Raw genomic sequence first — 15,692 nt, 5'->3', positions numbered from 1 at the left:
AATATTACTATTATTGTATCTCTATGTACATCTGCACTAAAGGATATCATTGTCCATATTCGTCGATGTTCTACAGATCTATACATTCAACAAGTTTTCATTTGGAATATTAGTAGCTAATATTAGCAGCCCATGCTAGCTCATTAGCATTGTCTATTAGCCAGCCGGCAGCCTGTTGAGCAGGGCATTAGGATTACTGTACGCGTTGCTTATTAGCAGAGCATCAAAGGGTTAAAGTACAGTATGTTGTCTTGCCTCTACGATCGTGTAAAACTTTCCTTACGGCGGGGGGCGGGGCACCTGGTGAAAGAGGCAGGGGTCAGGGGTGAGAGGTCAGGGGTCATTCTATTTAGGGGTCAGCAGGGCAGCTTAACATCGTTATAATGATCCCAAAGTATCATTAGTTTACTATGAGGATGATGATGGATATGAATCCTACAAGATGATCTTATAGAAGTTAGAGGCACCAAACATAACAAGATCTTATAGTAGTTAGAGGAACCAAACATAACATGATCTTATAGTAGTTAGAGGAACCAAACATAACATGATCTTATAGTAGTTAGAGGAACCAAACATATCATGATCTTATAGAAGTTAGAGGAACCAAACATAACATGATCTTATAGAAGTTAGAGGAACCAAACATAACATGATCTTATAGTAGTTAGAGGAACCAAACATAACATGATCTTATAGTAGTTAGAGGAACCAAACATAACATGATCTTATAGAAGTTAGAGGAACCAAACATAACATGATCTTATAGTAGTTAGCGGAACCAAACATAACATGATCTTATAGTAGTTAGAGGAACCAAACATAACATGATCTTATAGAAGTTAGAGGAACCAAACATAACATGATCTTATAGAAGTTAGAGGAACCAAACATAACATGATCTTATAGAAGTTAGAGGAACCAAACATAAAATGATCTTATAGAAGTTAAAGGAACCAAACATAACATGATCTTATAGAAGTTAGAGGAACCAAACATAAAATGATCTTATAGTAGTTAGAGGAACCAAACATAACATGATCTTATAGAAGTTAGAGGAACCAAACATAACATGATCTTATAGAAGTTAGAGGAACCAAACATAAAATGATCTTATAGTAGTTAGAGGAACCAAACATAACATGATCTTATAGAAGTTAGAGGAACCAAACATAAAATGATCTTATAGAAGTTAAAGGAACCAAACATAAAATGATCTTATAGAAGTTAGAGGAACCAAACATAACATGATCTTATAGAAGTTAGAGGAACCAAACATAACATGATCTTATAGATGTTAGAGGAACCAAACATAACATGATCTTATAGAAGTTAGAGGAACCAAACCTAACATGATCTTATAGAAGTTAGAGGAACCAAACATAGCATGATCTTAGGGCGGTTTCACACTATGGTCCCGGGTGCGCACCCTGGACCACTTGGCTGATGTTGCGGTAGTGTGAATGTTGCGTATATATCGTTCCCCGAAACGGATCACCGTAGCGAACCCGAAACCACCTCCCGAGGTAGTTTTGGATCCGGATCATGCGTGCTCGGATACGGAACAATGCAATGTGAATCCATCCGTACCAACAGGAGGAAGTGGACTGCTAATCATATATCATTTATATATTTTTATAATGACACATTATTTTAGCTGGGTTATACCTTCTCATAGCTCTACTTGAATGTTGACAAGAAATAATAATCCCGCTAGTGTTTGAGTAGCGCGAGCCGTGAAAAAACGTAAAGAAAAAACACATGTGTAGCGAACGCTGCCACTAGGATAAATATGCCAAGGATTTGTCGGTGACGTCACTGCAAGGATGCATTAGTGACATCGTTATCATATTGATAATAACAGAGACGGGAGAGACACCGTTACATTTTGAGGTTTCAAAGACCAACGCACACACTGCTTTGGTTGTGTATTGTTGTTCTGTTGTTATTATAACTCAAGACAACATCAGGAACACAGTCAAACTTTATTATTCACTCTGTCTACACTCTGACATGTCACTCTTCTTCTGTGAATTACATTCTCCCATCTCCCAAAGCTCCATAGTCAACAGCGCCCCCATGAGGCACATATTTACCATTAGGGGAGAGTGAGGTAATGTGAGACACAGGGTAAAGTGAGACACCCCCCTTATCACCTGACCACAACACCTGTGTGGTCATATGACCATTAGATTTTGAAGCCCCTCCCATTTCCCACTTACCATGGAGGAGAGGACCTCATTGTGCTGTAGTAAGCATGTTTTTTTCACTAAAATATGTTTTTTGCATGTAAAAGTAATTTTTTGGGCTGTCAACATAATCAGCTGTTGTGTCAAAGAAAATTGATTCAGGTAGAAAAACGTATGTCATGCATGTTGATGAACTACAAACCTATACATCCATGTGATTAATGCTAATTGAAGATTAGCCAGAATTGCTAAAAGTGGTCCTTTTCACCAAAATGTGGCTGTGGGGTAAAGTGAGACAAATGGCTTGGGGTACAGTGGGAAACTGTCTCAAAGTTAAGTTTAGTACTTAAACATAGTTTAATCTAATATTGGTTTGATAATCCAATTGGTTTGATAATCTAATATTGGTTTGATTGGTTAAAACTGGTTTGTCTCGGTTGGGGTAAAGTGAGACACCTTCCAATTGTGTAGAGCAAAATGTGCTTAATGACCAATTGCCATGATTCTGTTACTAGTCTGACATTAGTTCTGGAATGTGTGGTTGTCAAGCTAGCTGTCGGTATTCTAACTGTTAGAACATGTGTTTTTATGGTAGTTTTAAACTGAAAAAAGTAAGTGGATCAGTTTACCCCATTGATTTTGTCTGGTTTGTCTCGGTTTACCCCAAAAAGTGAGACACCAAAAAACTTTTTTTTAAACAATCATATTTTCACTGCCCTTTGTCTTGAATACATTATGATAATTTCCATTGTTAGGAAACATCCCAAATGTATGGGAAATGTGAACATTTTACTGATATATCATTTTAGCTCACCTAGAGGGGAGAAAATGTAAAAAATGTCTCGCATTACCCCACTCTCCCTGTTAAATGAAATGGTCTCGAGTCTTGGCCAGTGTGAATGCTGGCCAACCAAGCGTGCTCGGGAACGTTTCGGGAACGCTTCGCTTCAAAGGGTCCCAATGTGAAACCGCCCTTATAGAAGTTAGAGGAACCAAACATAACAAGATCTTATAGAAGTTAGAGGAACCAAACATAAAATGATCTTATAGAAGTTAGAGTTATCAAACATAACATGATCTTATAGAAGTTAGAGGAACCAAACATAACAAGATCTTATAGAAGTTAGAGGAACCAAACATAACATGATCTTATAGAAGTTAGAGGAACCAAACATAACGTGATCTTATAGAAGTTAGAGGAACCAAACATAACATGATCTTATAGAAGTTAGAGGAACCAAACATAACGTGATCTTATAGAAGTTAGAGGAACCAAACATAACATGATCTTATATAAGTTAGAGGAACCAAAAAAACAGTGTTCTGTAGTCCATCACATAGATAATTCAATAGAACTCTTACCAGACAGAGTTCTGTAGTCCATCACATAGATAATTCAATAGAACTCGTACCAGACAGAGTTCTGTAGTCCATCATATATATAATTCAATAGAACTCTTACCAGACAGAGTTCTGTAGTCCATCATATAGATAATTCAATAGAACTCTTACCAGACAGAGTTCTGTAGTCCATCATCCTACTATAATTCTAGTAACCATCTTGAGTAGGTGCGTAGGTGAGTAGGTAGGTGAGTAGGTGAAGCTACCCGGTTCTCCTCAGTGGCTGGAGCAATTGCTCTGATTTTGCACACAGCCATTGACCATTACCATCTGAACTTAACTGTGAAGCCCGTTTTTCAATTTCACCAAATCTCAGCTTCTTATTAGCGTTTTTGTGTCAAACACTGTCGCCATGGTTACGGGGCTGCCTCCCGGGTTGCCAGATCATGTGCGCATATCCCCCCACGGATGCGCTGCGCCGACCGGGTATGGTCTAGTATAGATAATTCAATAGAACTCTTACCAGACAGAGTTCTGTAGTCCATCATATAGATAATGTAATAGAACTCTTACCAGACAGAGTTCTGTAGTCCATCATATAGATAATTCAATAGAACTCTTACCAGACAGAGTTCTGTAGTCCATCATATAGATAATTCAATAGAACTCTTACCAGACAGAGTTCTGTAGTCCATCACATAGATAATGTAATAGAACTCTTACCAGACAGAGTTCTGTAGTCCAACATATAGATAATGTAATAGAACTCTTACCAGACAGAGTTCTGTAGTCCATCATATAGATAATTCAATAGAACTCTTACCAGACAGAGTTCTGTAGTCCATCATATAGATAATGTAATAGAACTCTTACCAGACAGAGTTCTGTAGTCCATCATATAGATAATGTAATAGAACTCTTACCAGACAGAGTGCTGTAGTCCATCATATAGATAATTCAATAGAACTCTTACCAGACAGAGTTCTGTAGTCCATCACATAGATAATTCAATAGAACTCTTACCAGACAGAGTTCTGTAGTCCATCATATCAAAGCAGATGATGAAGACACAGGACCAGGTGATGATTAGGGCCAGCACCAGGATCCAGGCCAGAGGAGAGCTGAAGGTTGAATGAAGGTCATCGCTGAATGTCTTCTTGTAGACGCCCAGAGGGGAGGAGCCCGCCTCGCCGCTCTTCCCTTCTATCAGCATGGTGGTGGTGGAGGACCGAGCTGTGAGAGGAGGGGGGGGGGGGGGGGGGGGTTATATCAACTGACTGGAAAGATACTGGGCCTCTTCCTTACTTCCTTCACAGGTGTTACCAATGAGACTAATGAAGGCTCTGTTCCATTCTGAGTCAAACAGAGTCAGGGTGTTGACTCACTGAAACACTTATTAAACTATTCATAATAATAATAATAATAAACTGTATTTGTGTAGAATCTTTCATGACATCAAATGCAGCTCAATAAAACAGATCAACACAATACAAACTAGAAAAAGTGCTCCTCGGAGCACAGGTCTCCACCAGGTCAGGTACGTTATTGTGGCCTCCTGGTGGCGCTATAATAGGCTAATGTTAAAAAGGTGGCATTTATTCTTAGGTCGTTCACGGCAATCAGACACTGCATTCATGATTTGAAGAATTTTGTTCCAAAAATGTGTTTTGCTAAATTAGACCTGCTGGTGGCGCTATAACAGACCAATGTGAAAAAGGGTGGCATTTCTTCCTTGGCCTAGTGGGAATGTGTGGAGCAATCCTGCAAATTTTGGAAGCGAACCTTATCCAATGAGGATGGAATATGGGAAATCGGACAGATCCGTGTTGATCACATGACTATAAAGATACTTTTTACCGATTTCCATGACGTTTGGATAAAATCTGTAGGAGTAATGTGCACAAATCGGCCTCCTGGTGGTGCTATAACAGGCCCATGTGAAGAATTTGGGGCAGAGGTTCTGCTGTGGCATCGAGGGAGTGTGTGTGTGCAGTTTCACAGCGACCGGGCCAACGGTGGTGGAGATTAGCTGGTCGCAGACAGAAGGACACACACACACACACACACACACACACACACACACACACACACACACACACACACACACACACACACACACACACACACACACACACACACACACACACACATGGCCTGGCGGAGACAATAACACAATATTAAACAAGATTGTGTGTGCGTGTGCGTGTGCGTGTGCGTGTGCATGTGCATGTGCATGTAAGTGTGTGCTTGCATGTATGTATGTATGTATGTATGTATGTATGTATGTATGTATGTATGTATGTATGTATGTATGTATGTATGTATGTATGTATGTATGTATGTGTGTGTGTGTGTGCGCGCGTGTGCGTGTGCGTGTGCGTGTGCGTGTGCGTGTGCGTGTGCGTGTGCGTGTGTGTGTGTGTGTGAGACAGGGGTCCACCTGTTGTGTCTCTTCAGCTCAGTTTGTTGGCTCTGACTCTATTACTGCTGACTTAGACTAACACACACACACACACACACACACACACACACACACACACACACACACACACACACACACACACACACACACACACACACACACACACACACACACACACACACACACACACACACACACACACACACACACAGTATTCTAAATGCAGCCTGCTTATCACAGCTCCTAAAACCAAAACAAGTCTAAAAGCTCAGTGAGCCTCAAGCCAACAGCATGCACTTAACTTAACTTAACTTAACTTAACTTAACTTAACTTAACTTAACTTTATTAAAACACTAACTGTCACTCATGCTTCTCTAGTGAAAGGATTTATTGTTTGCTTTCTTTATGTGTTATTATTTTTTCCTTATGACATTATTGTACTCTAATTATTTTTAAAGATTTGTATTGGCCATTTTGCATATCAAAGAACAACTATTTCTGAGATACAAATACAACAATACCTATAAAACAATAGTCAAAAACATATGTATAGTATGTATATGTATAATAATATGAAACCGTCTAATTAATTTGAACGTGGCCAGTGACCACATTAAAGATGTTAAATAGAATGCAATCAGAAACCGCTATTACAGTCTATCGCCACAAGATGGCTCCTTTCCCCAATACACCATCTGCAATGAACACATAATCAATCCATATATTTAATGAGCCATTAATGCCGACCATTCAAACAAAGCCACGTTACGTTTCCAGACAACATTTGACAAAATGAGCATTTAAGACAGGCTGCTATTTCTAAAGGACAAAATGAGCATTTAGACAGGCTGCTATTTCTAAAGGACAAAATGAGCATTTAGACAGGCTGCTATTTCTAAAGGACAAAATGAGCATTTAGACAGGCTGCTATTTCTAAAGGACAAAATGAGCATTTAGACAGGCTGCTATTTCTAAAGGACAAAATGAGCATTTAGACAGGCTGCTATTTCTAAAGGACAAAATGACCATTTAGACAGGCTGCTATTTCTAAAGGACAAAATGACCATTTAGACAGACTGCTATTTCTAAAGGACAAAATGACCATTTAGACAGGCTGCTATTTCTAAAGGACAAAATGACCATTTAGACAGACTGCTATTTCTAAAGGACAAAATGACCATTTAGACAGACTGCTATTTCTAAAGGACAAAATGACCATTTAGACAGGCTGCTATTTCTAAAGGACAAAATGACCATTTAGACAGGCTGCTATTTCTAAAGGACAAAATGACCATTTAGACAGGCTGCTATTTCTAAAGGACAAAATGAAAGCATTTAGTTTCCTCTCAGTGTGTTCAGAGAAACAAACAGATCATTATAGGGAGAAACAACTATATGCATACTATGTTCCCTCACTTCATTCTATCTTAACTGATTGATGTCACTAGTTTATCAACGCCATTTGAAATGTGAGTTTGTCCGAGCCTGGCTTCACCCCCTGAATCGTTTGAATAATGGAGTGAAACGAAATGAAAATTCAGGCTGAGTGTCAGGCTAAGTTTGTCCCACACCATTACTTTAATTCTAGGATCCTACATCTACACCAGTGGTTCTCAAACCTTTTAACGTCAAGGACCCCCAAATTGACACTTATTAGCCCGCGGACCCCCATTTGAAAAGATATGCCAGGGACCCCCATAAGAGAGGGTTTTTACGGCTCTAGCAGTGATTCTCAACCGTTTTAATTTCAACGACCCCCACTTTGACATGCGTTAGGGCTACGGACCCCCATTTAATGGCATTTCTATCTCTGGGACCCCAATTTGAATAGTAAAATCAATGTTAATTTAACTCTGAGAGTGTACAAATGGAACCAAATGGACCCGTGTACACTCTCAGAGTTATAGACCCATAAGGGTCCATTTGGTTCCAATAAATCATTTAGCTGGGAACCACCTGGAACCCCCTCAAGTACCCCTGGGGGTCCCCGGACCCCACTTTGAGAACCAAGGATCTACACACATGCATAGGATGTAGGATTAAATTATCCCACAGTGCAAGATTGTGTGTTTTGACACACGTTGCTGTGAATGGTGCAAACTGCTCTCCTTCAGATTCACCTCACCGCCTAGCTTAGAGACATGTTGTTTGTTGTATAAACTCAGTGAGACATGGCAGCAGAAAGACTTGTGTCATCTCTTCTCGGTCATTTTATGACATTCACACAGTCACGTTACTACAGGCGGGGCCGGGGGCCACATGCGCCCCCACCTTCACTTAATGCGGCCCCCACCTTCACTTAATGCGGCCCACAGGTTCATATCAGAATAGTGATATATTATTGATTTCAGCTGTTATGATTCCTAACATGTAAACCTGACCCGCTTTAATGACTTCAGTCTATATTAGTAGCTTAATGACTATTAACTATTAACATTCTATTGTCTTTTTATGTCCAATGTATTTGTAGTTCATAAAGTTATCCTAACTATAACTAAATGTATTTGACATTTCAAAAAAAATCTGGATTCCAATAAAAAAAAAAGCAAAAATAACCGATCTACAAGCTCAGAACCCGCCGCACTGCAACACATTTTGAGCTTGTAAATAAAATCGTCTATTTTTGATACTTTTGTGTAACATAGAATAATAATTCTATAATAATAATAAAGGCGAAAAGGGTTAAAATACGGAGATAAGAGGTGTCTGCCTGACAGACAGTATATGTAATGTGTCTCTGCATCATTAAACAGACAGTATATGTAATGTGTCTCTACATCATTAAACAGACAGTATATGTAATGTGTCTCTACATCATTAAACAGACAGTATATGTAATGTGTCTCTACATCATTAAACAGACAGTATATGTAATGTGTCTCTACATCATTAAACAGACAGTATATGTAATGTGTCTCTACATCATTAAACAGACAGTATATGTAATGTGTCTCTACATCATTAAACAGACAGTATATGTAATGTGTCTCTACATCATTAAACAGACAGTATATGTAATGTGTCTCTGCATCATTAAACAGACAGTATATGTAATGTGTCTCTGCATCATTAAACAGACAGTATATGTAATGTGTCTCTACATCATTAAACAGACAGTATATGTAATGTGTCTCTACATCATTAAACAGACAGTATATGTAATGTGTCTCTGTATCATTAAACAGACAGTATATGTAATGTGTCTCTGCGTCATTAAACAGACAGTATATGTAATGTGTCTCTGTATCATTAAACAGACAGTATATGTAATGTGTCTCTGCGTCATTAAACAGACAGTATATGTAATGTGTCTCTGCATCATTAAACAGACAGTATATGTAATGTGTCTCTACATCATTAAACAGACAGTATATGTAATGTGTCTCTACATCATTAAACAGACAGTATATGTAATGTGTATCTGTATCATTAAACAGACAGTATATGTAATGTGTCTCTGCATCATTAAACAGACAGTATATGTAATGTGTCTCTACATCATTAAACAGACAGTATATGTAATGTGTCTCTGCATCATTAAACAGACAGTATATGTAATGTGTCTCTACATCATTAAACAGACAGTATATGTAATGTGTCTCTGCATCATTAAACAGACAGTATATGTAATGTGTCTCTACATCATTAAACAGACAGTATATGTAATGTGTCTCTGCATCATTAAACAGACAGTATATGTAATGTGTCTCTACATCATTAAACAGACAGTATATGTAATGTGTCTCTACATCATTAAACAGACAGTATATGTAATGTGTCTCTGCATCATTAAACAGACAGTATATGTAATGTGTCTCTACATCATTAAACAGACAGTATATGTAATGTGTCTCTACATCATTAAACAGACAGTATATGTAATGTGTCTCTACATCATTAAACAGACAGTATATGTAATGTGTCTCTGCATCATTAAACAGACAGTATATGTAATGTGTCTCTGCATCATTAAACAGACAGTATATGTAATGTGTCTCTACATCATTAAACAGACAGTATATGTAATGTGTCTCTACATCATTAAACAGACAGTATATGTAATGTGTCTCTACATCATTAAACAGACAGTATATGTAATGTGTCTCTACATCATTAAACAGACAGTATATGTAATGTGTCTCTGTATCATTAAACAGACAGTATATGTAATGTGTCTCTACATCATTAAACAGACAGTATATGTAATGTGTCTCTACATCATTAAACAGACAGTATATGTAATGTGTCTCTACATCATTAAACAGACAGTATATGTAATGTGTCTCTACATCATTAAACAGACAGTATATGTAATGTGTCTCTGCATCATTAAACAGACAGTATATGTAATGTGTCTCTACATCATTAAACAGACAGTATATGTAATGTGTCTCTGCATCATTAAACAGACAGTATATGTAATGTGTCTCTGCATCATTAAACAGACAGTATATGTAATGTGTCTCTGCATCATTAAACAGACAGTATATGTAATGTGTCTCTACATCATTAAACAGACAGTATATGTAATGTGTCTCTACATCATTAAACAGACAGTATATGTAATGTGTCTCTGCATCATTAAACAGACAGTATATGTAATGTGTCTCTGCATCATTAAACAGACAGTATATGTAATGTGTCTCTGCATCATTAAACAGACAGTATATGTAATGTGTCTCTGCATCATTAAACAGACAGTATATGTAATGTGTCTCTGTATCATTAAACAGACAGTATATGTAATGTGTCTCTGTATCATTAAACAGACAGTATATGTAATGTGTCTCTGTATCATTAAACAGACAGTATATGTAATGTGTCTCTACATCATTAAACAGACAGTATATGTAATGTGTCTCTGCATCATTAAACAGACAGTATATGTAATGTGTCTCTGCATCATTAAACAGACAGTATATGTAATGTGTCTCTACATCATTAAACAGACAGTATATGTAATGTGTCTCTGCATCATTAAACAGACAGTATATGTAATGTGTCTCTGCATCATTAAACAGACAGTATATGTAATGTGTCTCTGCATCATTAAACAGACAGTATATGTAATGTGTCTCTACATCATTAAACAGACAGTATATGTAATGTGTCTCTACATCATTAAACAGACAGTATATGTAATGTATCATTAAACAGACAGTATATGTAATGTGTCTCTACATCATTAAACAGACAGTATATAGATAGATAGATAGATAGATAGATAGATAGATAGTAGTGATGCGCGGGTTGACCCGTAACCCGCGGGACCCGCGGGTCAACCCGCGGCGCGGGTGGGTCAAGTCAGAATTTCGGAGAAAATGATGCGGGCTGAGGGTGAGCGGGTCATGCGATCTCACACGCAAAAAAAATAAAAATAATAACATGCTCTTGTTTTGTCTTTATTCCTAATAAGAATAAGAATAATAACAATAAAACAGTTTGAATACACTTGGGGAATATTTCGCGGGGCGGGTTGAGCCATAGATTTATATATGGGTTCGCGGGGCGGGTTGAGGCGGGTTGCATTCCGTGGCGGGGCGGGGCGGGGCGGGTCATGAAAAAACCCGACCCGCGCATCACTAATAGATAGATAGATAGATAGATAGATAGATAGATAGATAGATAGATAGATAGATAGATAGATAGATAGATAGATATCTGGTCCTCACTAATGCTAACTATAAGATGTCTACTGGGTCTGTGTCTCAGAGGAAGGCTATGGACAGTTTAGATACCTGCCTACCAGTGACATCATCAACCTACCTACCAGTGACATCATCTACCTGCCTACCAGTGACATCATCAACCTGCCTCACAACACATATGTCTCATACTTCAGTCATAACGTATAAATAGATTGAACCAATATTATTATAGAATGAGAATACAAGTGTGGATTTAATGTTATCTTGGCCTTCAGGCTCTGCTACGTGTTTCTCCCTGTTCAGCACAATTTAGACAACCATCATTAACCACTAAGAGCAGAGAGATAGATATACAATAACAACCATCATTAACCACTAAGAGCAGAGAGACAGATATACAATAACAACCATCATTAACCACTAAGAGCAGAGAGACAGATATACAATAACAACCATCATTAACCACTAAGAGCAGAGAGACAGATATACAATAACAACCATCATTAACCACTAAGAGCAGAGAGACAGATATACAATAACAACCATCATTAACCATTAAGAGCAGAGAGATAGATATACAATAACAACCATCATTAACCACTAAGAGCAGAGAGATAGATATACAATAACAACCATCATTAACCACTAAGAGCAGAGAGACAGATATACAATAACAACCATCATTAACCACTAAGAGCAGAGAGATAGATATACAATAACAACCATCATTAACCATTAAGAGCAGAGAGACAGATATACAATAACAACCATCATTAACCATTAAGAGCAGAGAGATAGATATACAATAACAACCATCATTAACCATTAAGAGCAGAGAGATAGATATACAATAACAACCATCATTAACCATTAAGAGCAGAGAGATAGATATACAATAACAACCATCATTAACCACTAAGAGCAGAGAGACAGATATACAATAACAACCATCATTAACCACTAAGAGCAGAGAGATAGATATACAATAACAACCATCATTAACCACTAAGAGCAGAGAGACAGATATACAATAACAACCATCATTAACCATTAAGAGCAGAGAGATAGATATACAATAACAACCATCATTAACCACTAAGAGCAGAGAGACAGATATACAATAACAACCATCATTAACCACTAAGAGCAGAGAGACAGATATAACAACCATCATTAACCACTAAGAGCAGAGAGATAGATATACAATAACAACCATCATTAACCACTAAGAGCAGAGAGATAGATATACAATAACAACCATCATTAACCACTAAGAGCAGAGAGATAGATATACAATAACAACCATCATTAACCATTAAGAGCAGAGAGATAGATATACAATAACAACCATCATTAACCATTAAGAGCAGAGAGACAGATATACAATAACAACCATCATTAACCATTAAGAGCAGAGAGACAGATATACAATAACAACCATCATTAACCATTAAGAGCAGAGAGATAGATATACAATAACAACCATCATTAACCACTAAGAGCAGAGATATAGATATACAATAACAACCATCATTAACCATTAAGAGCAGAGAGATAGATATACAATAACAACCATCATTAACCACTAAGAGCAGAGAGATAGATATACAATAACAACCATCATTAACCATTAAGAGCAGAGAGATAGATATACAATAACAACCATCATTAACCATTAAGAGCAGAGAGATAGATATACAATAACAACCATCATTAACCATTAAGAGCAGAGAGACAGATATACAATAACAACCATCATTAACCATTAAGAGCAGAGAGACAGATATACAATAACAACCATCATTAACCACTAAGAGCAGAGAGATAGATATACAACTAGAAAAAGTGCTCCTCGGAGCACAGGTCTCCGCCAGGTCAGGTACGTTATTGTGGCCTCCTGGTGGCGCTACAATAGGCCAATGTGAAAAGGGTTCCATTTATTCTTAGGTCTTTCACGGCAATCAGACACTGCATTCATGATTTGAGGCATTTTGTTCCAAACATGTGTTTTGCTAGATCAGACCTGCTGGTGGCGCTATAACAGGCCAATGTGAAAAGGGTGGCATTTCTTCCTCGGCCTAGTGGGAATGTGCGTGTGAAATTAGGCAATGAGGATGGATTATGGGAAATGGGACAGATCCGTGTTGATCACATGACTATAGAGATACTGCGTACCGATTTGTATGATGTTTGGATAAAATCTGTAGGAGACAGGAGTAATATAAAACAATGGGTTTTGCACAAATCGGCCTCCTGGTGGCGCTATAACAGGCCCAGAGGTTCTGCATTGGCATCCAAGGAGTGTGTGTGCACAGTTTCGCAGCGACCGGGCCGCTGCGGGAGATTAGCTTTAGCTGGTAACGGACGGACAGGACACACGGACGGACACACGGACGGACGGACAGGGTGCAAAACATACTCTCTTGCCTTTCGGCCTGGTGGAGACAATTCATTCCAAATATAAAATATTGTACAACAAAGTTCTGGCAAAAATAAAGCCAAAGCTGTGGCCATGTTTAGATTGTATATGTTTATTATTATTAAGGGCACCAGGATGTTATTATTTTAGCCTCATGTCTGACTGGACCTCCTGCTGTTTACATTTATGAATGAATAAAGGATTCAATCAATCAATCAATCAATCAATCAATTAAAACGAGGGAGACGACAGAACATCAGAGACTCACTGGAGACTCAGTCATATTCAGTCAAAACCATATTTAGCCAAAACTAAAACATATCAGAGGACTAAAACTAGACCAAAACTAAAACATTTCAGAGGACTAAAACTAGACCAAAACTAAAACATATCAGAGGACTAAAATATGACTAAAACTAAAACATATCAGAGGACTAAAATATGACTAAAACTAAATGAAAATGAACACTGGATAGGATAGGATTATTATTATTATTATTATTGTATCGGTTAGTTTAATCTTTTTCAGGCATAATAACTGACCTGTCACTGTTTATGAAACTTTGCAGAATGATGTGATTGGTCAGGTCAACGGCAGGCAACAAGCATAACTCATCATTCATAATTATGAGTTATGAATAAATAATGATTATAACTCAGACCTACAGCCATGAAACTGTTGACACATATTCTCCATACAGATAGACAGACAGACAGACAGACAGACAGACAGACAGACAGACAGACAGACAGACAGACAGACAGACAGACAGACAAACAGACAGACAGACAGACAGATAGATAGACAGACAGATAGACATACTTAGCATGGTGATGATACGGTGCCTTCGACTGTCTCAGCCATGGTTGCAAAAAATACAATAAAATAAAAAAGTAAATAATTCCAAGAGTGAATGTGTGTCTAGACCAGCGCTGTGGCCATGACGGGGTTAACCCTTCTAACGGTCAATCCACAGACCTGGACTCCACAAGCCCTACAAGACCCCAAGAAGACCCCTATAGACTCCTACCAGACCCCAAGAAGACCCCTATAGACTCCTACCAGACCCCAAGAAGACCCCTATAGACTCCTACCAGACTCTACCAGACCCCTACCACACCAAGAAGACCCCTACCAGACCCCAAGAAGACTTCCAGAGCCCTACAAGGAAGCTCTCTCTCTCTCTCTCTACCACCACACCCAAAAATAATGTCTTCTCTGTCCTCCTCTACACTGTGGACTGACCTGTCTGTCTGTCTGTCTGTCAGACACTGTGGACTGACCTGTCTGTCTGTCTGTCTGTCTGTCTGTCTGTCTGTCTGTCTGTCTGTCAGACACTGTGGACTGACCTGTCTGTCTGTCTGTCTGTCTGTCTGTCTGTCAGACACTGTGGACTGACCTGTCTGTCTGTCTGTCTGTCTGTCTGTCTGTCTGTCTGTCTGTCTGTCTGTCTGTCTGTCTGTCTGTCTGTCAGACACTGTGGACTGACCTGTCTGTCTGTCTGTCTGTCTGTCTGTCTGTCTGTCTGTCTGTCTGTCTGTCTGTCTGTCAGTCAGACACTGTGGACTGACCTGTCTGTCTGTCTGTCTGTCTGTCTGTCTGTCTGTCAGACACTGTGGACTGACCTGTCTGTCTGTCTGTCTGTCTGTCTGTCAGACAGTCTCTTGGTAG

The 15,692-nt window shown here is 38.5% G+C and overlaps 1 protein-coding gene across 8 annotated transcripts in view; it reads right to left on the bottom strand.

The window, feature by feature from the left end:
• Positions 1 to 15,692, bottom strand: part of LOC311063419 (uncharacterized protein) — a 45,353-nt gene extending 29,661 nt beyond the window's left edge. For 3 of the 8 annotated variants that reach the window (XM_084082858.1, XM_084082859.1, XM_084082863.1), the window contains exons 1-3: positions 14,844 to 15,691; positions 4,554 to 4,763; positions 256 to 300 (exon numbers count right to left, since the gene is read on the bottom strand). In XM_084082858.1, coding sequence (XP_083938984.1) covers positions 256 to 300; positions 4,554 to 4,763; positions 14,844 to 14,850 — 262 coding nt within the window. In that variant the 5' untranslated portion in view covers positions 14,851 to 15,691. Of the gene's footprint in view, positions 1 to 255; positions 301 to 4,553; positions 4,764 to 14,843 lie in introns of all 8 variants that reach the window. The other 5 variants (XM_084082860.1, XM_084082865.1, XM_084082864.1 and 2 more) reach the window with 3 other exon arrangements.

This window comes from Gymnoscopelus microlampas (assembly GCF_963454915.1).
Source record: "Gymnoscopelus microlampas genome assembly, chromosome: 16".
NCBI lineage: Eukaryota > Metazoa > Chordata > Actinopteri > Myctophiformes > Myctophidae > Gymnoscopelus > Gymnoscopelus microlampas.
Note: the sequence above shows the minus strand (reverse complement) of the source record. Positions and strands in the feature narration are given on the sequence as shown.